The following is a 23,772-nucleotide window of genomic DNA, read 5'->3' on the forward strand; positions in this document are numbered from 1 at the left end:
GCAACACTGTAAACATTGGTCATAAAATGTAACTTCGTACGTCACACTTACATGGCCCACCTGCTAAGGTGGGCAAACTAGCTAACTAATCCCATACCCAATATGGACTGGTAACCGGATGACAGGCCGTGGTTTGCTGTAGAGTCAGGCTGTGTTGTCGCCTTTCCTCTCCCTCGAGATAAATATGCAAATCCATTACATAGCAATAGCTGCAAATGCAGGTCACATAGTAAATATTATAAAAAGAATACTTACTGTCTCATGAGAAGAGACTTTGCTCGAGATGTGAAACATTATGGTGTTTTCGTGGCAGATGATGTAGGAGACACCGTAGCCATCATCAGCGACCTGACAAAACGTGGAGAAATTTTTAGTAACAGGTCACAGTGCATAGGCTGTGAAGTCGGGAAATTTTGACCCAATTGTGACCCCAAAGTCTGTTCCATTTGAAATATGACTTTGAACTGTATGAGAAAACCAAATTTTAATAATTTCGGCTTTGAGTATGTTTGTTGAGAGCATGAGTAACAATATTCTAAGCGAGGCTCACATAAAGTGAGTGAACAATAACAAAATGAATTCTCGAATAAATTCTTCATGAATTCTGAAATGAATCCAACCTTCAAAAAAAATTTTACAGCTCTTTACAATCAGTGACTTTTTCTCTACAGCCTTGCTCAGAGGGAAAGTTTAGATCTATTTTCACTGTTTATTAAAGGAGGAATTAAGATGCACAGAAGATTTTGTAGACAAAATTTATTGTAGTTTAGAGTTTAGATTTCCTTTAACCAAGAGTAAGAAGAAACATTTTTGTTCATCTGAAATCGGTGGTCGTTTTCTAGAAGGCTCAGAGATTGGCATTGGGTATAAATTAATTCTGACTGCACAGCCAACTGGGGAATAAAATAATAAAATATAAAGTTGCATCATATTATATTGCTAATAAGCTTGGTCATAGAAGATTCCACACTCCATGCAAACAAACACATATCATGCATGATCAAGTATGATAAGGAGTTAAAATCGAAATAATTCTTATCTATTATTCGGACATGAGTCTTCTTTACTTCTGAGTGAGCACACATCATTAATTTGTGCTGTTCAAAAGCTTTGGCATTTCAGTGCTAGCAGCTAGACTTGCTCAGAGTCATACAAGTCTTTGCTTCATTGAGCAAGCTCACATGGAGAATGTATTAAAAAAACTTTAATTGAAATTTCACAGGTATTGGGTACTAAATACGGCGTCTAAAAGAGCGGTTGAATTCTAGAAGCAAACTAACATTATCACAATTTGAAACATACAATTTTGAAGCCATGCTGAGCAACTATGAAGTGAAAAACAAGACTAGAATACAGAATCGTGGAGGGGGAAATTGGATTCAAGAACTATAACTAAAGCAGTGGTTCTCAAACTTTTTAGGCCCTTTTTAGAATTTGTCAAGTTTGCACCAGACTGGTGAATGTAAATACCAACATAAGGCAGGGAAGATCAAATCAAACAAATACTACTGTCACACTGTCTACACGCCCCACCATTGAGAACCGCTGTTTTAAAGTATCACCGCAGCCGAAATCATTAACGATGTTGAGATCCTTCAATAGACTGGCCATGACCTAGCGTAGTGGTTCTCAAATGGAGCGCGACCTGCAAGGGGGCCGTAGACAATTGTTTGATGGAGTGTCAAGCTAATTAAAAAAGAAAATTTGATTTGATATTGCATGCCTTATTTTGGATATTTACATCAATTTCATTATTTATGTTCCATCCACGTAGATTATTTTCAATTAGCTTCAAGCCCCCTCAAATAATTGTCTTCGCCTTCCTTGTGGGGCGCACCTCATCGCTTGAGAACCATTGTTTTAGTTTTTTTTTTTCATTTAATCAGCCCATTGGTCACCCTATATATAATCACGTATTGTATCAACCAATCAAATCAAGGATTTGTTATTCAAATTTTGACTTGTTAACACACACCACACACACAATTAACTGAAACAATTTTGGTAATTGAGGTATAGAAGAGAGGAGGACATAGCTGCTCGAGACATTATGAACTTGACTATAATTATAAATACAAAGTGTGCATAAAATCCCTTTACGATTTCAATTTTGTTATGGAGTCAATTCTCAGTATATCTCAACCAGGTTTGTTGTTTTTTAATCAGTTCAAGTAATTTTACTTCATTTAATACATCTGTGAGGGCCAAAACAATATATAGTACCGATAAATTCCCCGCAATTGTAAATAATTTTAAGACTTTATGGACATCCTATATTTTTTAAAAAGTTTGTGCTTTGTGCGCTTCCTCGTCTAGGAAAGATGACTTATAATTGCAGAAATATTCCATGCATATAAAGATAAGAACATTCTGTCTAGTCATGCTTCATTGGTCACTGGTGGTAAAAGCCTGCAGCAAAATTCTTAGGGGTACAGTAATTGCAAGAAGCCACTAATGTGTGTTATGGAGTTTCTGCTGTTACAGATTTAAGACTCAATGCAAGAAACAGCACAACATAGCCTGCAAGCGTGTGAGACCCATACGTCCATTAGATGTCACTATTGCATTCTTACCGGACTGAATCCTCCTCCCCCAGACAAGAATGAGGGGTGTTCGACAAGATTTATCTTCATTCCCTGTTGGTGGGGGGTCTGAGACGTCGAAAGACGCCACGGCTCACGAAGAACCTGTTGGGGTGAAGCAGGGTCGTAGCAGAAGAGTGGAAAGGTCAGATTTAAGGAACTTTAGGGTCAAAGGTTATTTTGTAGAGGTCAAATTTTAAGTTGAAGGTCATTTTGTAAAGTAGAGGTCAAATTTAGGAGTGAAGGTCATTTCGCAAATTAGGGGTCAAATTTGGGGTTGAATGTCATTTTGTAAATTAGAGGTTAATTTTTTGGTTCAAGGTGATTTTATAATTTGGGGTTAAATGTCATTTTATAGAGGTCAACTTTCAGGTTGAAGGTCATACAATGTTAGACAAAACTACCCAAACCATAAAGTACGTTATTTCAAGCACCTAATGTTTCGTTATATGTTGGAATGATAAGGGGTCATATCAGGTTCAAGGGTCATAAGATCAGGAAGTAGGAAGAAAGTTCAATAAAGAGAGAAAAAGTGAAAATGATTAGAGCAATGAAAATATTATTGTTGTAAAAATGGTTTCTAGCAGAATAGGCTTACACAAGTCTGGCTCTATATGCAATTTGCAAAATTATACCCCTATGGGATTCAAACCTCGTACTCACACATGGTAATCAAAAGTGCAATGACGAGCATGTACTAATCCATTAGAAACCATTTCTACAAATATACAAGATTGTTGTTAAAATTAAAACAAACATGTAAAATATAGCATTGCATATTCCCTTGTAAACCAGGTAGAATACAACTGTTTTATATATGTTGTTTATACAAATTTGCCAAATAGTAGGCCGTTAACACAGGTATCAATAACAGTAGGCCCACTTTTGAACCAACCTGTAACGTGTTCGGTAGTCCTGAAGTATTCGAACCAAGATGGTGGACACAGGAATGTAGTATGTGTACCAGGTTAGGGTAAGGCCATAATTTTATTCCAATTTTCCTTATTTTAGTTCTATTACGAGTTGAGATTATGGCCTGACCTGGTACACATACTACGTTCCGGTGTCCGCCATCTTGGTTCACATACTTCGAGAGTACCATGTGTTCTATGTGAAAACTTTTTGCATGACCAATACTGGGATTTAACAAACACGGAGGAATTTTGGGGGAAAGATATGGAAGTTGAATGCCCTCGCAAAAAGTTTTCACACAAACAAATACCCCCCCTCCATTGATTGTTGACCAGTTTGGTTAACTGCAGTCTGGGATGTTGACAATTCCCACGCTTCACCGAGCACCTACCTCCAAATTATGATGTCATAAGTCAATATATATATGATGTCACAATGAAAAAATGTAAATCATTTGAAGCGACAAAGCCAGGTTATGAATGAAAAGAATTTCCACGCTTCACCAAGCATCTAATTTCAAATTATGATGTCATGAATCAATATATGATGTCACAATAAAACAAAGTGATGACGTTGAGAGTGATTTGTAAATCATGAAGATGAATACTAATACCATATTATGACATATTATATACTACCATATTATGACATCAAAATATATCAAAAATGAAAATCTTCGCACTATGTTACACAACCATAGTTACATCACAATACAACATCAAAACTAAAAAGCAACAGTGAATTAGATCGAAAGGTGAGCGTTAATAAAAAAGTTAGAAGCACAACCCAGAGAATATTTGAAGATATTTTTTAGATTGTATTTGAAATGTTAGGGTATCAGGTTTAGACCAGTGGTTCCCGAAGTTGATGACCGTGGGCCAAATTAGAAGCGGAAGGATATTTGTGGATCAGGAGAGAAGAGCGCCCGCAAGGGATCGAAACCGATACCGATACATATATTTAAAATACCGGTATAATTGAATTGTTCTGAATATACACGTGCTCATTAAACTGTGATATTGATGTAACACTTGGCGGTATCTAAAACGCACAAAGAAAAAAACCTAAGTGTTGAACTGTTTTACTCAAGTTCGACGGACCATATTAAATCGTTACGCGAGCTCGCGGTTTGGGAACCACTGGTTTAGACAATCTTTGTCACTGTGCGCCTTTATATTCCTATTTCATGCATGACCCCTCCAGAATACAATCGTTATTTCATATCGGAATATATAATATTGAAATGTACAAAATATAAGTATATAAATATTCAGTTCTTCAGCCATCCCAGGTTATTATTTGTTAAGCCAGTTTGACAAGTTTTTAGGAAATAAAGCCAAAAACACTTGAATTCTCCCGGCAGACGTTAATATTATTAATATTGATGGTGAAACATATTTAAAGAAGGGTAAAATTTACAGAATTCACAGCAGAAAAACTAGAGCAGTTTATGTCTTCAACATGTAACATACGCTCACATTTACATATTTAGGTTTGACTGTCAGGTCCACACTATTACACTTCCCGTGCCATGGTCAGGTTTTTTTAAATTTTTACCATTCCGCACCACGGTGAAAACGTAGGTAGGGGTAGGGAGCATATGTCCAGTTTTCCAGCTTTGGTTGTTACAATCAAAGTATTACAAAAATGTGATTTCCACAAAACCTTAAAATGTGACATAACTAATTTGGTTAAATTGCCATCAGACAGACTTACTAAAGTTGGGAGTTATTGTGACAGAAAACTTGGAAATTAGATTTAAGATTACTGAAAACAGTGAGAAGAAGGCGCTCCAGAAGTGTATGTACCAATATGTTATATTATGTGAAGAAACCGATACCCATTGAAATGTTGAAATCACTAAACTAAGGGAAGGGGAATATAAGAAAAGGGTATTAACAGCTTGCTAATACTAATGACTCGCGGACTAAACCTCGCGAATGACATAACATAATCTTATGACTCAATAAAATATTAGGGTATTTGCCCTGGTACACATACTACGGGAGTCCCAAAAAGAAAGATACACAGAATGAAAACAGTTTTTAGAGAAACTTGAAGATAGAAAAGGCTTTCTTTTTTATATGAAAAAAATGTGATATTCGTGTATGACTACATGCAAAAATGGGATTCCCCCTCCCCTTTTCAATTTTTAAACCATGTTTTTTGAAAAGATAATGAGTCACAACCTATGGGTGCAATAAAGGGGCTATCAATTTGCAATGTGGGTCATGGTTTGATGATTAAAAACGCAGGGTTGAAATGAAATAGAAATTAAAACCCAAAAAAAATTTCTTGCAAACTGTTTTTCGTTATCAGATTCAACTAGAAAGAGTCACGGTCTAATAAGTAAAAATGCAGGGTTGAAATGAACCAAGATTGATGTGGAACTATGCGCAAATTCAAAGGGTCAAAAGGATATCCGAATTCACAAGTTGCTGCTGACACAGAGGAAACAAATGTTTGCTGGGTATACAAACATTGACAAATTTATTTCAGTTTGAGTTGAATATGAAAATAAATTACTGATTTCAAAATATATAATACCTACCGTATTTTCTCGACTATACGCCTATCACGCGGATAAGCCGACTCCCTAATAACAGCTTCGAAATAGTGAATTTATAAAAATTCGCATATACGCCGTTTCCACAAATCGTAACATGGCGCATGCATCTATTACAGTCAATGATGTTCAATTCAAATTTAATATTCAAATATCGCGATTCGCTACCTTCTTGTATATGGCACACACATTCTAGCGCCGCTGTCCACATTTTGATTAAAACAATTTTTGATTATTATATTTTCTGTTTTATCGTAATGGAAGACAGCACTTTGCGGCACAACTAAATTACTGCCAACATGAAAGGAATTAAATCAGCGTCGACTTGAAGTACCAAACGTATAACATGAGAACATTTTTGATTGAAAATATTTTGCAATCATTATTTTATATTAAGGTAGTCGAGATATCCTGAGCGGACACGGCAATAAATTTGGTTATTTTTCACAAGTCTTCTCAAACATGATCTGTGTGAGCTTCATATATGGGCTGATATATTTTATAATGTCTGCCAAAGTGTCTGCCGATTATTTAATTGACTTTGTATACCAGCTGTTATTTGTCTTAATCCTAAAAACAAAAACGTGGCCGGTGCAATGAAGCACTCCCTGCCCGATAACGGCACTTCAGAAAGAAAACGGCTACCACGAAATAAAGTGATTGATTTATGACCCTTCCGTTTTGCTGATTCAGGAAAAACCGAAAACACAGCTTTTGCCTAACCCATGGACGTACAGCACAGTATTTATCACATCATATTCATAGGTTATTTTAACCTTTCAGTTACCGTAAATGGTTGTTCAAAATGATTGAAATTACAGTTTTATTGTTAAGAATTAATGCTGTGAGTATTATTCTACCTGAAACTTCTATCTGATTCTTACTTGTGCACAAATGATAACGTTTTGACCACGAGACGGCTGGTAGATAGATCAATGCTGTTGCTCTTATGCAAAAGATACAATTAAATTTAATCAAATACAAGCGGTCACGTTTATGATCAGACAATCACACCTAGACAAGCGATCGCGTGTGTGGTGTGCTCTTCATCGTGAGAATTAAGCATGGTTTGTAGCTGTTGCAATTACCGGCAAGTCAGCATTATATCATTTCGTTGCGTGATCAAAGTCTCGATGCGCGAAGGAGCCGATTTTTCGGTGCTATCTGAGTTATGCGCGCATAAGACGGTCCCTTAGTTGGGCAACTTTTTTTTTGAGTTTTAAACTCGGCTTATTTGCGAATAAATACGGTAATGGTTTTGAAAATATCGAACATTGATTGTGACTAACAAATAAATTATTATTCCCATGAGTGCAATTTGCAATTTTTGGAAAAAAACTTTTTAAAACTTTTTTTGACCTCATGAAAAATTTGATGACAATTGACATGCTTTAATAACTAATAATGTAGGGTGCAAGGCAATTAAAGACTGTCATGATTGAATGACTAAAAATGCAGGGTTAAAATGAAAATACTCTTCTTTATGACATTTTATCTGATGATCTAACATGTGTGAGAATTTAATGATAGTAATGGCTGATGAATAAAAATGCAGGGCCAAAACGAACACATTATTTAAGATTAGGAATGTTGGCTGGAGCATCATGGTCTGATGAACAAAAATGCAGGGTTAATTTGAACAAAAGATGATGAAAGTAGAACATCGCATGATTGAAAAATGAATGACAGTCATGGGTGGATAACTGAAAACGCGGGGTTGAATGAAAAAAATTATGATAGATGATCTTAATAGAAAAATTTAATGACAGTTATGGTCTGATGAGTAAAAATGCAGGAACAAATTGAACCAAAAATTACTGGTAATGATCCGTGACATTCACTAGAGCCCCACATGACTGAGAAACTGATGGCGGTCATGGCTTCACGAGTAAAAATGCAGACCATGTGACCATATGATATTGATTTGATAATAGCCAATTTTACCAATTTTTAAGGATAAAACTTGTGAATTTTGATTTAACATACAGAAAGGGCTATTACAGATAGATACCAAGTTCAAATGTTGATTTTTTGAATTCTTTGGCTAACAAATACATTTTTCAATGAGAAGTTCCAACCGGGAGAAAGAGAATTACATATCAGCGATAGACCGCACCAGCATGATATGAAACACCGAAAAGAAAAATGATCGTTGTGAGAGATGTTGCGAAAACAACTTATTCTTTTAGTTTTTACTTTTATGCTAATTGTTATGGTGTGAGACTATATTCACCCGACCTTACCCAGGGTGTAATAAATTGGATCATCGGCTAAACTGGAGAGATTCTGTCACCTCTAGAACGTTCTTAACTATCTTCAACAGCTACTTGCCCTTTTACAAAGTGGAGATATGGAAACCTACCGCTGGTATGTTCCTCAGATTTTCATTTTAGGGGGAGTGTTTTGAAATATAGGGGGTGGCAAATACTTGCTATTAGCGATAAAACTATTTGTAACTTATAAAAATGTGTTATGCATTTGACAGATCATCTGCACTGATATTTATGCCATATTCTGGATATTCAAATACAATTATACTTAAGTTAAGTAATAAAGTGCGGTATCATACTTCAAAATTAGGGGGGTGTGTGAAATTTTAGAGGGGGGGGAGAATTAGTGCCAGCGAATCCGAACCTTCCCAGAAATGCAGCCCCTTACAAATCATCAGTGACAACTTATTAGGTTTGTCCAGAGCGAAGACACAAAACATCACATAAGGTTAGCGTATTAAAAAATCTAATCAAACAATGTTATAGGTAGAGTAGTGATATATAAACAATAAGAAAAAATCTAATATACGAAAAAAAATGAAAAAAAAAACAAAAAAAATGATAATCTGACCTTTTGGTCAGACCTTCAAATCCCAATGCCCTTGCCTCATATAGCCAGTGGCTTGTAGGTACTGAGTTCGAATTGAAGATAAGAAAATGTTTCTAAATACCGCAATGACCTACTAGTCATTACCTCCTTATATCCAGATACATGGCGTTCAGTAGCTTTCTTCAGAAGAGCAATTCTGTCTTCATTCTGAAAATGAGAAATTTATTAGAAATAGGGAAAACTGATTCAAAATGTTATAGAAAGATTTGAAAAGAGGGAACACTCGTTCAAATAAAGGAAGGATGAACAGAATAGCAAAGATGCCTAGGCTATGAACAAAAAATAATTTTAAGATAGTGGTATTGGGACGTTAACAAAACTTTCTCGACACTAAATTGAAACTCGAGGATGCGCGTGCGAAAGAGTTGTGAAAAGCACATTGTCGAATCGAGCGAGCGAGAAAACAACGTTTTGTTAACAGTTACATAACTTGAAAGTCTCTGGTAACCTAAATTACAACACAAATAGTTCGTACTATTTCATCTCAATTGAGCCAAGAAATAGCAGCAATGATTCTTGTTTATTACAACTATCGTACATTATTCTGACTAGTCACGCTCTAATGACCAAAACTTGGTTAGTAAAATAATGAACTTATAGTTTGTTCTAGATCTTCCATGTCCCGAACAAAAGCACAGGATTCAGTCGTGCATGAACGATTAGTCTCGGTCCTCCCTTCTCGGAACCATCTCGTCATCGAGGCTTCGTAAGTTAAACTGAAATGACCTTTGTCCTGTCATAAAATGATTTTTATTTTAAGGGAAGAAATATGAGAAAGCAGTCTGTATTGCAACTTATGTATGATACAGAGAAATGCTTTGTTCTACATTTCGAAAAAGAGGGTTGCGACTCTCAACCCCCCCCCCCCCCTTCCTGACTGCACCCCTGCTTCAAAACCATTACGTAGCACCTTATACTGGGTGCAATAAGTTGTGCAGGCGATCTGTTTTATGCTAATGTTATGAATATATTTCATTCCTTTTAGTGCGGTTGGCATGTTACGTCTATGTCTCTTGGGCCACATTTCCCAACCAGTGCCCTCATGAGGGCCAAAGAGCGATTGGAGGGAGGGCACAATACCAAGCGCAAAACTGAGTTTACGTTGGGAATCACAGGTCTTGGGCAAAAATCCCCAATACGACTCATTAGTCATCCGAGTCCACAGTCAAGTCAGAATTGGCAAGTTAGTTGATGGCGAGTCATTGATGAATGGATACTCAAGTCATGACCAAAGCCAAGGATGTAGCCAGGAATTTTGAAAACGGGGTTCTGAAATTTCTAATTGCCAAGATATACCGTAACAGCTAGCGGCTCTGGCCGGCCTTAAGACACGGGTTTCCATGAGTTTATATGACAACTTGTGTTTAAAAGGGCGCTCACATCGGTAAAAATTCATAGTTTTTTTACTCTTGTTACTGTGTTGAATCTTTTGCCCGGTGCCTTTATAACTGTAAGGCTAAGCGATATCCGCATTCTTCATCAAGCGGATGACAAGAAACTATGCAAGAACTCAAAATTTCAAGTGCTCCACTAAAACGTTAAATAAATGAAATTTTTCATTTCTCTTACCCTGAAATGTGCAAGTTGAAGGGACAATTGGATAAAAGCATCAGAAGACATTCGGAAAGTTTTGATCAATACTTTTCCGAATTTACGAAACGGGAACATGTGGAGGTCTACGTCATCAGATAAAAGCTTTGCAATCTTTAGACTTGATTAAATGACGTCGATGCACTGTATAAAGGAAAATTAATTGTTAGGATACTGATTCAACCCTGTATAAAATCAGCGCTCCCAAGCAAAAAATGCTAATATATAGCACAGCAGTTCCTAACTGGAGGCCACAGAGCAGTTTCTGGTGGCCACAATGCTATGTGCAAAAATGATAACATAAAAAAAAAATAGTTTCATTCCTAGTTTCATTGCTTGATATGGTTATTTCACAGGGTGTTTTCACTTTGTTGAGCATGAATTGTTTGATCGTATTGGGATTTGGAAACTACCAATCAAAATAACATTATAAATACCACAGGAATGATAGAAAGGGGCCGTGAGTGCTGAAAGCCTCTGGAAGGGGACTATGAGCCACCAAAAGGTTGGGAACCACTGAATAGCGAAAAATGAAATTCTGAAATCATGGCTCTCGAAAGCAGAACAAAACATTTTTAGTCAAATAGTTAATATGGGAGCGAGATTCCACCTTGGATTAAAACAGTCCCAATTACAATATCGCCGGATGAGAACAGAACAGGCCTAAGTCACAATTTTAAGTTTTGAGAAAAACGCAAAAAAACAATTTGGAATTTTTTTATTTTCGAATTTCTAGATATTCACACTTAGTAAAGTCCTGAGCTCTGGTTATTTTAATGTGGATGAGAATATCTTTTTAATCAATATTTTTTGGCACTTCAGCTTCAATTCTTTCCTGCTTTTTTAACCCCATAAGAAACTTTGGCCCATTCTGTTCTCAACAACTTCTGAAATTTTTTGTATGGGATGCAAGGTAAAACAAGGTGACTTAGGCCTAAGTTGCATTGAAGAAATTTTTAGGGATGTAAGTTTCGGACATTTCATTTCTGATGTTCATGCCCATCATATTGGAACTTAGGACTATCCTTTATCAACATTTTGGGGTTTTGAGCCATGCTCTACAAGGTGGTGGTCTTGAAATCCTGAATTTCTCAATAATAAAAATTTTAGCTGGACTTAGGCCCATTCTGTTCTTAAATATTTCAGGCCTAAGTCCAGCTAAAATTTTTATTATTGAGAAATTCAGGATTTCAAGACCACCACCTTGTAGAGCATGGCTCGAAACCCCAAAATATTGAAAAAAGTCAATTTTCCAAAAATGTGACTTAGGCCCCTTCTGTTCTCATCCGGCGATATATATTTCTGATCAAATAGCTCAAGTGATAAGTAGTTCCACTCTTTATTAATCTAGTGTTCCCATACACAATATACTTTCAGTTGAGCAGTAGGTTAGGTCAGGATGAGAAATTCCACTCTGCATTAAATTAGTGTTCCCACATATAATTTTTTTAATCAAATAGCGAAAATTGAAAGACAGATTCTACCTGGCATAAAATTAGTGTTCCCACACAAGATATTTTCAATCGAATAGCCAAGATTGAGAGACTGATTCCACCTGGCATTGAATTAGTGTTCCCGAACACAAAATATTTTTAATCTGAAAGCAACACTTACAGGTTCTGGAATGTTCTATTTTAAACGCTGAGGAGGAAGGGGGGTCGTAGTTAATTCTCTGAAGCAGGTACCGTCATCATTATATCCAAAGTTCGCAAACTCATCGTACAAGACTTCTACCGTAAGGTGACTCATGATCGGAGCGCCGGCCCAGGAATGTTACGCCTTCATTACAAATATACCGTTTTTATAGCAAGTAACTTGGAAAGATTTGTCGAACCATCTGAATAGAATTTATTCTTTATTAGCCACAGGCAAGTTTTTTTAGGCGAAAAGCTGCCATGTCTCGCTTAAGAAGATACAATTTTAGGACCAAGAACTCCCAAGTTCAGCATTGCATGCTTAATTTATTGCAACCTGGATGAGTTGGCCTGTCATGACTCAGAATAATTTGAATTTGAAATACGGCTGCGGCTCAAACTCTGATACCAATGAAAACTTGCCAAACTAAGCCTCTACTTCAGCATCATTTACAGCCCGGGCATTTACTCGCACATAATGTCCCATAGTGTGTGTACCAGGTTAGGGTTAGAAACAGAACAGAAAAAAATTGTTATGAGATACTTTGTGAAAAAATATCATCATAACTTTTTATCATAGCTTGTCTGAATCTTAGTCGAAGAGAGAGAGTGACCTCCTCCCAAACCCCCCAAAAAACTCTTAAAATAATATCTATCCTGAGAAACCTCAGGCAAATTCAGAACGTGACTTCCCCCCTCAAAAAAATAAATTACAATAAAATTCAATCACCTGTTATGGCATTTTCAATGCAACAGCAAACGTCCGAACTTTGAGAAAGTTGTCACGTCATCAACGTCTAACACATGGGATTCATCGTCCAAAACAACCACAAACGCCGCTTTCTCGATCGCGTGCAACGACTCTCTGTTTACCCCAGATTTAAAGAAAACACCCTGAGTTGGTGGTTACGGCAGCAAAATTGGTGGTATTTGAATTGCTGTCGTAATAACCGCCGCTCGCTATTGGTTTGTGACAGCTTAAAAGTCATTCGCCGTAGGTTAGGGTTTGGTCTTAGCGGCCATGGTTTGGAAATCCCGCCATGATTTTGCGGCAGCTCTAAACGCCACAAAATACTTGATATTTTTGACCAGAAAGGTGGTGCAATAGCCTAACCTAAGGTAAACAGAAACAAAGAACACAGATCAGAATACGGGGACGATAACGGTATAATACCAGCAATTAAATATTTTTTCCGCTATTTACCGGAAATTAAAATCTAGTCGTCATGGATACGCTGCATGTTGCTTCCACGCGGCTGAATAATCTGGAGTCGTGTTTACTGTTTATCAACATTAACACTTGTTAATGGTCAACATTACATTTTGTAATGTACTGCACAAAAAATTCCCAGTATACGGTACAATTTTGAAGAATGTTCTTGTAGTCATTGACAAATAGTTTAAAGGTCGTGTTAGCGATTTTTTTGTTCTCTATGGACCTTTCCGCGACCTTTGACCCCCGGAAAATTCTTCCTATACTTTACCATTGCAAAATTTTCAGTGCTATTTTAACCCTTTCCGTGCGGTGGGCACGTATACGTACCCACGACAAAACTCGCTAGATTGCGGCGGGTACGTTGATGTACTCCACTGTTTTATTTAGCAATCGGTCGCAAACTGTTGGTCTAGTTTTTCCGGGTTTTAGTTTATTGATAAAAAGTCTTCTTCGAGATTAACATAAGCGACGATAAATCTCGCTTTCGTTTACCATGGGAGTTTTATTTGCGGAGGAACGATGGAGTGTTTTTTGGGTAGTGATAGAAGACAAATTATCCCTTCCATCTACCAAAGTATTTTGAGTTAGATAACGAAATTGCTACAGCAATATTATGCATTGTTTGCCAACCAAGAAGCGGTAACAGTAAAGGATTTAGCAAATATTTCTATTTTTTATCACGGTTTGAAGTTTCAACACCCAAGAAAAAAAAATGCCTTTTTTCTATCCGGTTTGTGACTCAGACCACCCCTTTTAAAAAAAAAATTTTTTTTAATCGCCAATTGCAAGCTCTTTAAATAAGCTTTCCAACAAGCCGTCAGTGGGCAGCAGAGGATCATTACTTTTTCGTTAGTCGATCGATTAGTTGTGGGGGTACAAATGCATAAAGTCGGCGTAGCAAATACGATTATTTAATAAAAAATAAAAATCGCATGGAAAGGGTTAAGAGTGCTTTTGCGAGTTGGCGCCTGTAAAATGGGGTATGTGGGGTATGGGGGTATATTTCAAATGGGGTATATTTCAAACCATCATTATGATTCATTGCACACAACAATCGGGTTTTTCAGAGTACCGGTAAAGAATTTCAGGCTAGTCTATCACAACTATTTCTACACTAATTTTTATTACTGCGATTAAATTAAAACTCCTAGGAAGATAGAGTGATCATTGAATTATCTGATTTTTATTTAAATTTTCCGAAACACAACTGAAAACTAACGAATAGAGTTCAAAAACGCGAAAATGAGGTAATGTTTACAACCACGCTTGAAAATCTGTCTGAGTGAGAAAAGTGTCCGAGCGGATCAAAAAGGGGGCATTGTTACGTCACTTTTTCATCTTGCTGATTGGCCAATGTCACGAAGTAAACAAGGAAGTCGATGCTCGGGGAAAGGTCCATTGCCACCTAGTGTATACATGGATAACTTTTGCTCGCTGAAGCCAGCGCACATAGCTGGTCCTCTTGTCGCATTGATAACCTATGAGTATGAACTTGTTGTAATCACAACTACATAATCTGAGAATGGTTGAATGAAACGTGATTATACTGTAGAGTGGTTAATGTAACCGCTGTTCGGTTACAGGTTCTTCTATGCCAAATTATTGAAGCAGCAAGAGAATTTCTGATCCCCGACCTTTGAACATTTCCATCAGTTTCAGCCTGTGATGGTCAACCCCCGTAACTTCCAGTTCAAGTAGTATTCCACGTTCAATCACATCTGCTCTATTCTGCATTCGAAACCAATAACTGGTTGACTTATACAATTCCCATACCTGACATGGATTGGTAACAGGCCAATCGGTCGCGGTATGGCATAGTCAAGTTTATTTTACGCATCCCGTATAAATACTATACAACGTTTAAAGAGTAATATTGAATACACATATTGGATATGGGGAAGAGAAGTCGCGGAGAACCAAAAATGGTTATCAAGCAGCGACACCCAAAGTGTTGACCTATCAGATGGCACAAGTCCATGAGCTTTGTACAAATAACTGGCTTATTATTCTCATACCTGTCATGGACTGGTAAGCGGATGAGAGAAAGTGGATAGCCATATGATTAAGTTGTCTCTACCCCGTGATAAATATCTAAATCCCATCCTATACCCACCAAGTTCAAGCATCTGAAACAAAAATAACTGACCAACTAACCCGTATCTGACATAGATTGGTAATAGGACCAGAGGCCATGGTTAGCCATATGGTCATGTTTTTCTCTTCCATAGGATAAATAGGAAAGTCCGAGATATGAAAAAAGTAAGTGTCGACCAATCAGGTGCCACAGGTACATGCGCTTTGTACAAATAACCGGCCAACTATTCCCATACCCGTCATGGACTGGTAACCGGATGAGAGGTCCTGATTCGCAATATGATTAATTCGTTTTACCGGCTTTCCTTCTCCCCCAGAATAAATATGTAACTCATATCCTATAAGTATAACCATCAGAAACCAATTTAACCTTGTATCGGACATGAACTATCGGCATATATAACGGTAATGGGACCAGAGACCGTGGCTAGCCATATGGTGAAGTTGTAATATCAGTTTTCCCCTTCCCCAGGATAGATATGAAAGTTCAAGATTTGAAAAATGTAAATGTTGATGACCTATCAGCTCTTTGTACATGTACTGTTCACCGAACAAGAGTCCACTGTTCGCCATATGATTATTGGATTTCCTCTCTACACCAAATCCAATTATAAAAGTTGATCATTGATTACTGCTTAACGGTAGGCCATGCCCAACAAGGCGAATTGAAAACATATAATAAAACATTGAATAATAAAGCTTTATTCAGGTTGACCTGAAAAAACGGAATCCATACAATATGTTCCAAATTCGTTCCGGTTTCGTTTTTTGGGTCACCCTATAATATGTGTGGTACCGAACTACATCCATTACTGATTGCAATGTAATAAAGTTCATGTTGCATCGTTAATTATTGTGGAAAAATCACAGGAATTTTGTGAAAAATCGTGGCACACTTTCAAGACCTTGGCGGCCCACTAGTGTGCCGCGATACAGTTTGGGAAACCCTGCACTAATCATTGTCAAATGCGACTTTAGCGTGACGTCTACCGCATTTAAGGGTGAGATCTGCCGCTACATTATTCCTTCTTCAGGTAGGCTACATATAGCGGTTGACGTCTCGCAAAAGTCGCATCCATTTTCAACAAGTCGAAATGCCAAAAACTAAAGTTCTAGGAGATGCATTGCTGCTTGTCCATTCGACATCATTCACTTTTTGATACCCTGATTTCTGATTGCCAAGGCCGCCAGCAACACTATGAAAGTCTTGTCGTTATAAACATTCTGGTTATCGAAAAATGGCAATTTCAAGTACTTGGCTTTGGATTAATTTTTCCTCTTCATTACGAAGGAATAAAAATAAAATTCGTTAGCTATATGATGAATGATGCCCTACCGTCCAAACACTAACCCAAGTGAATAGTTGCTAGTCTCTCACACAAAATGTAACTCGCAAAATTCTAGTTGTAGGCAATCAGGCTCTTGGGCAGGGAGCCCGGTTCTATCACATTGATTATTTATTATACAGATGCTACAACAATTAACAAAATACCACATAGAATAAAAAGAAAATCGAAGCATTTTTGATGAAGACCTGTTGGATTATGCAGGCCAAAGTGTTATGTTGATCATTTCATTTTGTATCATAAAGCTATAAGCTCTTTAATGAAATATTTCACATTTATATTTTTAAATTTATGGGATACACGAAATTTTTTTTAATTTTCTGCTGTTTTTTCAATTTTTTTTACTTTTTCATATTTAGGGAAATACATGAATTTTTTTTTATTATTTTTTGACTATTTTTACTTTTTTAAAACTTACTAGAAACACACGAGGTTATAGAGAATAATTATGAACAAGAAAAGTGGATTGCAGTACATGAAAATTTAAAAACCTGACTCACAAAAAAACAAAAAAATGGAAATTCGTAATGGGCATTGTAAAACAAAACATTGTAATATTCTACATGTATCACTATTATAATATTACTAGAATTCATAATGGACATTTCTTATTACTTTACATAGATTAGGGGCAAAGTTACACTGGGCTCCAGTAGAGTCCTTAGCTACCAAGTTTTCGGAACACAATATCAAACCACAACACTGAGCCAAATATCAATCACTCCAGTCCAACTGTTATTATAACAGTCATGGAATGCATGGTTTGCCGACAAATCAGAATATCATAAATTCATAGGGATGTTCTAAAATATACACAGAAATCATAGATATCAGTGGTTGACAATAATTGAAAAACATAAAAGCAAAAGATAATAATGCATTTCACAACAAAATTTAATAAAAATTCGAACAATGGCTATTTGAAACGAGTTACGATATAGGTTAATAACTTGGATTTTTTTTTATTCATATTTTTATTGATTTTTATTGTTTTTATTATTTTTATATATTTTAAAATGCAAGCAAAAATGTGGAATGGCAAAGTAAACTGATATACAGCAAGAATAAGTACAGCAGTTGTCAATTATAAGAAAAAACTCAAAACCTGACCTAAATAATGAAAGTTGTTGACATACCATAAAAATTATAATTACACAAAAATTGCTGAATGAGGGCGACATAAAAACAATACGGTTCCATTACATTTGAACCCATGTACATTTGAACCCATGGCAATTGTACCTGCATACTATCGCACTTATGAATTGTTTTTTGTTTTATGGATATTTGAACCCATACTCACCCTAACCCATGGGTTTTAGCACCCGCATATAGATTGAACCCGCGGATATACGCATGGGTTCAAATGTACGTGGGTTCAAATGTACGGTCACCAAACAATACACATGATATCTGGAAAAGCTTAACGTGAGTTTGTTATGACTCACTAAAAATAGTACATAAGAAGCTAAAGCATTAATGCAGCACCCAACCTAATTTTTAAAACTAATGGGAAAAAAAAATAAAAAAATTTTGAAATGACAAGAATTTGTATGAAAAACATGCAAATCAGGATTTGGTGCAGAATTTTACAAAATGCTCTGAGGTCAGTTCAAGAGGTCAAATCTTGTGAGGGATGACCTAAATTGCCGAAATCGTTGCTGAAGGGTGGTGCATATGACTAAGAGTCAATTACTATGTTTTCACAATCCAAGCCTATGCAAAATCAGCATATCACACGAAAAAAAAAATAACTAACGACAGTAATGTTGAATATACGACATTATTGAAACATTTGTATCCTAGCAATGTCTTTAGAATGTGGTCAGTTTGGGAAACTTCTCAAGATCATTGGAATCTGAAAAAAAAAAATTTTCATTCAGATGACTCTTGTGCTCAGTAGAGAAATATCATAGCAATTTTCTATGTGATGTTTGAACAAGGCATTAGTTCAGCAACAATTACAAATCTTGAATATTGTTTGTTAAAAATGAACTTGAGGAAAACCTGGTTGAATTCCTGCAAATATAATAATATTTCAGGGGTAATTGAACGTTCGCAGATATGTGAAGACCACATTCAAAAAACGAAGGCAATTACTCACTGTACAGTGAACATAGCAAAAATAGGAGACAAAATGAGTTATTGTTTCACCCAATACACTGGTTCTCAACCAGTGGGCCATGGCTCACTGCTGCGCCACAAAAAGATTTTGAGGTGGGCCACAGAACCATTAAAAAATGCTAGTTTTATTTGTATCACTATCTATAATTTTGATTGTAGTACCAATGATTGATGATGTTGTTTTCTGTTACTAAATGGTAATTTTCATTCTAATTATAAAAGGTTGCGAATCACTGATCTAATATGACTCCACAAACTATTTCGAGAATATAAAAGACAAGAAATCAAGTTTGCTGTTTTAGTAAATGGTATTTCACGTACCGTCATCACCTTCATGCTGTATTGGTTTATTCTATTGCTTGGTTTCCACCTACTGCACCAGCTTCTTCTTGTTCATTTTGCCCCTTAAAAAAATTTCAATTTTACTATCTAGCATATTTTTTATCTTTATTACCTGCTATAAAAACACAGACAATTATATCATTCAAATTTAGGGATTAAATATTTCATATGGCTTAGTGATTGAATATCCCACAGTTTCTGGTCCCCTGGTATAGCAAAGTTCTAATATGCATAGTGACATCACATTTTGGGGCTTATTATCAACATGAATTAGGATAGGTTTTGCACATTTATCTCGGGGGAGGAAAAGCCGATAACACTGCTTAATCATATGACGAACCACAGCCTTTCGTCTGGTTATCAGTCTATGTAGAGTATGGGGTTAGTTAGTAAATAATTTCAATTGCATGAACTTGATGGTGGAGGAAGCCATAAATGACCAGCGGTTACGCAGTTACGTGAAACACCCTACAGCGCCGAAGAGTCCAGCAATCCTCTCACACATAATTATCCCCCACAGGATTCGAACCTGCAAACCCACAGGGTAATCAAAGGGGTGGTACCAAGTGTATTCATATCGCTTAGCACGATGCACCACACAACCGAGCCTGTAACTGACTATTACATCGTGTAGGAGATGATTGAAAACATACATATGAATACTTTGAAAAATCATTATAGAAAGTTGAGAATAAATATTACTCAAATCTTACTATTTGCTGATTGTTCTGATTTCCTCTCTTCGGTAGATGCAGATTCCCAATATTTGCTCCAGCAAAGTTGATAGGTGGAGGTCCTCTGCGTTCTATAAATATAAGTATAAAAAGCTTTTGAAAGGTGTTAAAATGTTTTAAGTAGCATTTCATCTTAACGTCTGTTAATTTTGCGTTTTTTTTTCAACACCCTGTAGTTCTAACTAAGTTATCAGGCCGGTGTGATGAACTGGTCGTTAAAGTGTTTGACTTAACTGTGTTGACATCGCAGATTATTATGTATCAGATTCAAATCTCATGATCATCACCTGGTGTCTGATAAATTGGGGGGGCAATGGGTACTGAATATGCAGATAACCGCACACACGCATAAAAACTACCATCGCTGCCAATAAGCAGCCAATAAAAAATGGACTCAAAATTTGTATTTTTTATGTTTCATTGAAGATGTTAATTTGATTGTATCCTAAGTAAATGTTTCATCATTAGTTTTAGATTTATTCATATCATACAATTCAAATATGAGGTCCAATTTTTTAGTTGTAAGTGTTGAAAAGTCCTAGAGAAACTTTGCCAAGTAATCATGTATTATCTAAACAGCAAAAATAAATATTTTCAAACCATGAATGTTACATGACTGCTCAAACTTTGGTAACTAATTCACAATTTCCTCCAAAAGTATTTCTTTGCTCGCTTGGAATTAGAAAAAATTAGACATTCTGATGCCAGTTGCGAATAAAATTCATCATACTACTTTTAAAATGAGACAATATATTTGCATACTGCAGAAGGTATTGTAGCATCCTTTGTCAGCAAGACACACAGTATTCGACGTGTCATTTTCAAACCTTGGCAGTGGTAAAACTCATTTTTGTTACGTAAAAATATGCTCTATAGAACTTGCCCAGACTTAAATACTGTATGTGTATATTGTATTTTTTGTGGTATGTTATTAAATTCACCCAGTTGGCCCACCCATACCCATTAAATTCAACCAATATCAGATCATATCGACTATTCGTGACGCGGTGATCAACGAGTTGACCAGCGTTGCTATAGAGCAGTGGTTCCCAAACTTTTTGAAAAAAATTCCTTGACGTACCCCTCGCGAATTTTTTTTGATTCCCGGTCATGTGCACCAAAACATTAAAAGATCACAACAAAAAAATCAACGTGCCGTATAGTGAAACGAACAAAAGAATATAAAGCGCAACTCTAATGTGAGTGTGTGACATTCAGTCTGTTTCGATATTTGGTAAAAGGCCAGCGTGATCGAAACATAAAGTGAAGAATCAGTGTCTCTAGCGGTGATTGCAAAAGACGACAAATGTGTATTTATTTGCATTATCAAGCTAATAGCCATATTACAGATTTGTTTCGCGGACCCTCCAAAAGTGCTTCACGGTCCCCAATACGTACAAAGACCCCAGTTTGGGAACCACTGCTATAGAGTGATTGCTGTAAATCCCAATAGTTGCGATTTAGTACATACTGTAATTCTTACTTGCTTTGCTTTAATTTCAATATCATGCTGTAGTCCAGGGGTGTGCAAACTTCATTACAGGAGGGCCAGATACAAGTAACTGGGTAAGGCTGCAGGCCGTGCCTTTGCTATGGTTTCTCAGCAGTGTGTATTTGGCAACAGAATTCTGCTAGCTATTGTTGCTAATATGGCAGTGGCACCCAGGTACTGGTACAGTATAGACTTTGCGACGCAAAGAGATTGGAATGCCCGCACGTACCAGATAAACGAAACTAAAAACTCGTTTCGTGGGCCACGGGCCACATTTTGCACACCCCTGTGCTAGTCGATTAAGATATAATCCATGACAAAACTGGAATAAATTGTTACAATGGGTTGGGCAGTCTATCGTCACCACAATATGATTCTGACTGCCAGTGGTTGCTCTTATGTATACTCGTATGTGTATTATTTACAGAAGTCCATGACAAAAAAAATTAAAATCTACATAATCCTGGGAATATACCTTTATAACATCCTTTGACTGCGTTTTGATGCCAGAGTTTCCCCATTCATCCTTGGCCCAGACTTGGAAACGATATGTTTTACCAAGTGTAGGTGACTTTATTCTATACTGAGGAACTTCTGTAGTGTGAGTCTCTCCAAGTTTCACATCATCGCAGAAGATTTCTATGTTGTATAGAACGTTACTGTCAGATACTGCATTCCAAGTCAAAAGAATGTCGGATCCACTTCTTTGAGATGAAACATTTTCAATTTGCGGCAAAGCTAGAAATAAAGAAGTGAGTTAGTAAATATAGTAATCAGTAATTTATTTCTTCAACATGCTGAAAGTACAAACTACACATACATAAATTGAAGGAAATATAAAAAGTCGTATTCCAGGGTGAAAGGAGATGTCGAAAACCAATACTGGTTATCGAGCGACTCCACCCTTGGGGAAATCTAACAGAAACCCAATGAATATAATAAAATCGAACTAAATATGTTATTGAATAAATAAAATGAAAAGCAATAGCTACGCCAAAGCAACCCGGTACATACTAAACAATCACTGTTTAAACAAAAAAAAAAATCGATTCCATGCACCACAGTCTACTTAACATGAAAATAAAAGTGTGAGACCAGACAGTCTCACAGTGTTGTCTTGGCGAGATATCTCAAAAAGAGTAGGCTATAGTAAAGGGCATCGAACATTTGATTGTGTGCATATATACCATCAAGTGTACAAGTAACAAAATAATGACACTTTTATGGCAGGAAGCCATAAATTTTTGGGGGAGTTGACTTTGATGACCGTCTGGTCGTATTGCTCCCTCCTGTCTATACCAAACTAATTTATTTCTTATTGTTATTTTTATTATTATTACGATGACTGTTATTTTTGGTTGACGAAAAAATAAATCTCTCTCTCTCTCAGGAAGGAACCTGTGGTATTTACCCTAACATGGTACCGTGTACTAACAAGTGTTTTGATGCTGGAGTCAGAGAATTTACGAGGACATGGATATTCATGAAGCATAAATATGTATAACCTGCTTTTGCAACAATTCTGTTCTAGATTCTTCAATTTCCCATAATTCATTAGTTTCATATTGCATAAGTTACACTCTAAAATCATAATATATTTCAAGTTAAAAAATTAACTTTGTTTACATTTATGCTCGCGCAAAACACCAAACTACTTTCGATTTTGTACTTCAGACTAGTCCAAGCTTGCAAAGTTAGAGGGCCACAATTTCAAGCAGGCCTTGTGAGTCGCAGTCAGAGAAGACTGGGAGATGGCGATACGACCAGTGGTGGGATTCAATTTTTTTGTCAGCCGGTTCCATCACAAAAGTCATATTTTTCACCCGGTTCTGTTACAAAAAGTCATTGAGAGTAACCAGTAATGCTAACCGGTTCGCTGTTTTCATGAAATTCCGTGAGACGGTTCTATAGAACCGGTGCGAACCAGCTGAACCCCACTACTGGATACGACCAAAGGTCATCAAAGTCAGCCACCACCCATTCCAGATAAATAATTAATGAGAAAAAAATATAAAGTAACCGTCGACTAGTTAACTACCAAATATTTAAACGAAGTATACTCTCAATACAGATAATAAGAGGTAACAGAGAAAATAGGTGAACTGTAGAAAATTATTCAAAATTAGTTTGAAAATTGAAAGATAGTGAGCAAACAGTGGCAATGTGACCATTATATGATGGACAGTTACACGTTTTAATCACTATTGAATATTGTAACTATACTATGGTGACCCATCGTTGTCACGCGTAAAATTGAAAA

The 23,772-nt window shown here is 36.5% G+C and overlaps 1 protein-coding gene across 3 annotated transcripts in view; it reads right to left on the reverse strand.

Annotated features, from left to right (window-relative positions):
- Window positions 1-255: 255 nt before the first annotated feature.
- The window catches only part of LOC120335799 (carnitine O-palmitoyltransferase 1, liver isoform-like), a 96,184-nt gene continuing 72,667 nt past the window's right edge, over window positions 256-23,772 (reverse strand). Inside the window, exons 1-5 of one of the 3 annotated variants that reach the window (XR_013474432.1) lie at window positions 12,895-13,313; window positions 12,145-12,367; window positions 10,510-10,674; window positions 8,902-9,673; window positions 2,586-3,016 (exon numbers count right to left, since the gene is read on the reverse strand). Coding sequence is in view for 1 of the 3 variants with exons in the window: in XM_078110319.1 (XP_077966445.1) it covers window positions 2,963-3,016; window positions 9,025-9,087 (117 nt within the window). In the remaining 2 variants the exon portion in view is untranslated. Of the gene's footprint in view, window positions 349-2,573; window positions 3,017-8,901; window positions 9,674-10,509; window positions 10,675-12,144; window positions 12,368-12,894; window positions 13,314-23,772 lie in introns of those variants that run through there. The other 2 variants (XR_013474433.1, XM_078110319.1) reach the window with 2 other exon arrangements.

This window comes from Styela clava, chromosome 2 (genome assembly GCF_964204865.1).
Source record: "Styela clava chromosome 2, kaStyClav1.hap1.2, whole genome shotgun sequence".
Classification (NCBI taxonomy): Eukaryota; Metazoa; Chordata; class Ascidiacea; order Stolidobranchia; family Styelidae; genus Styela; species Styela clava.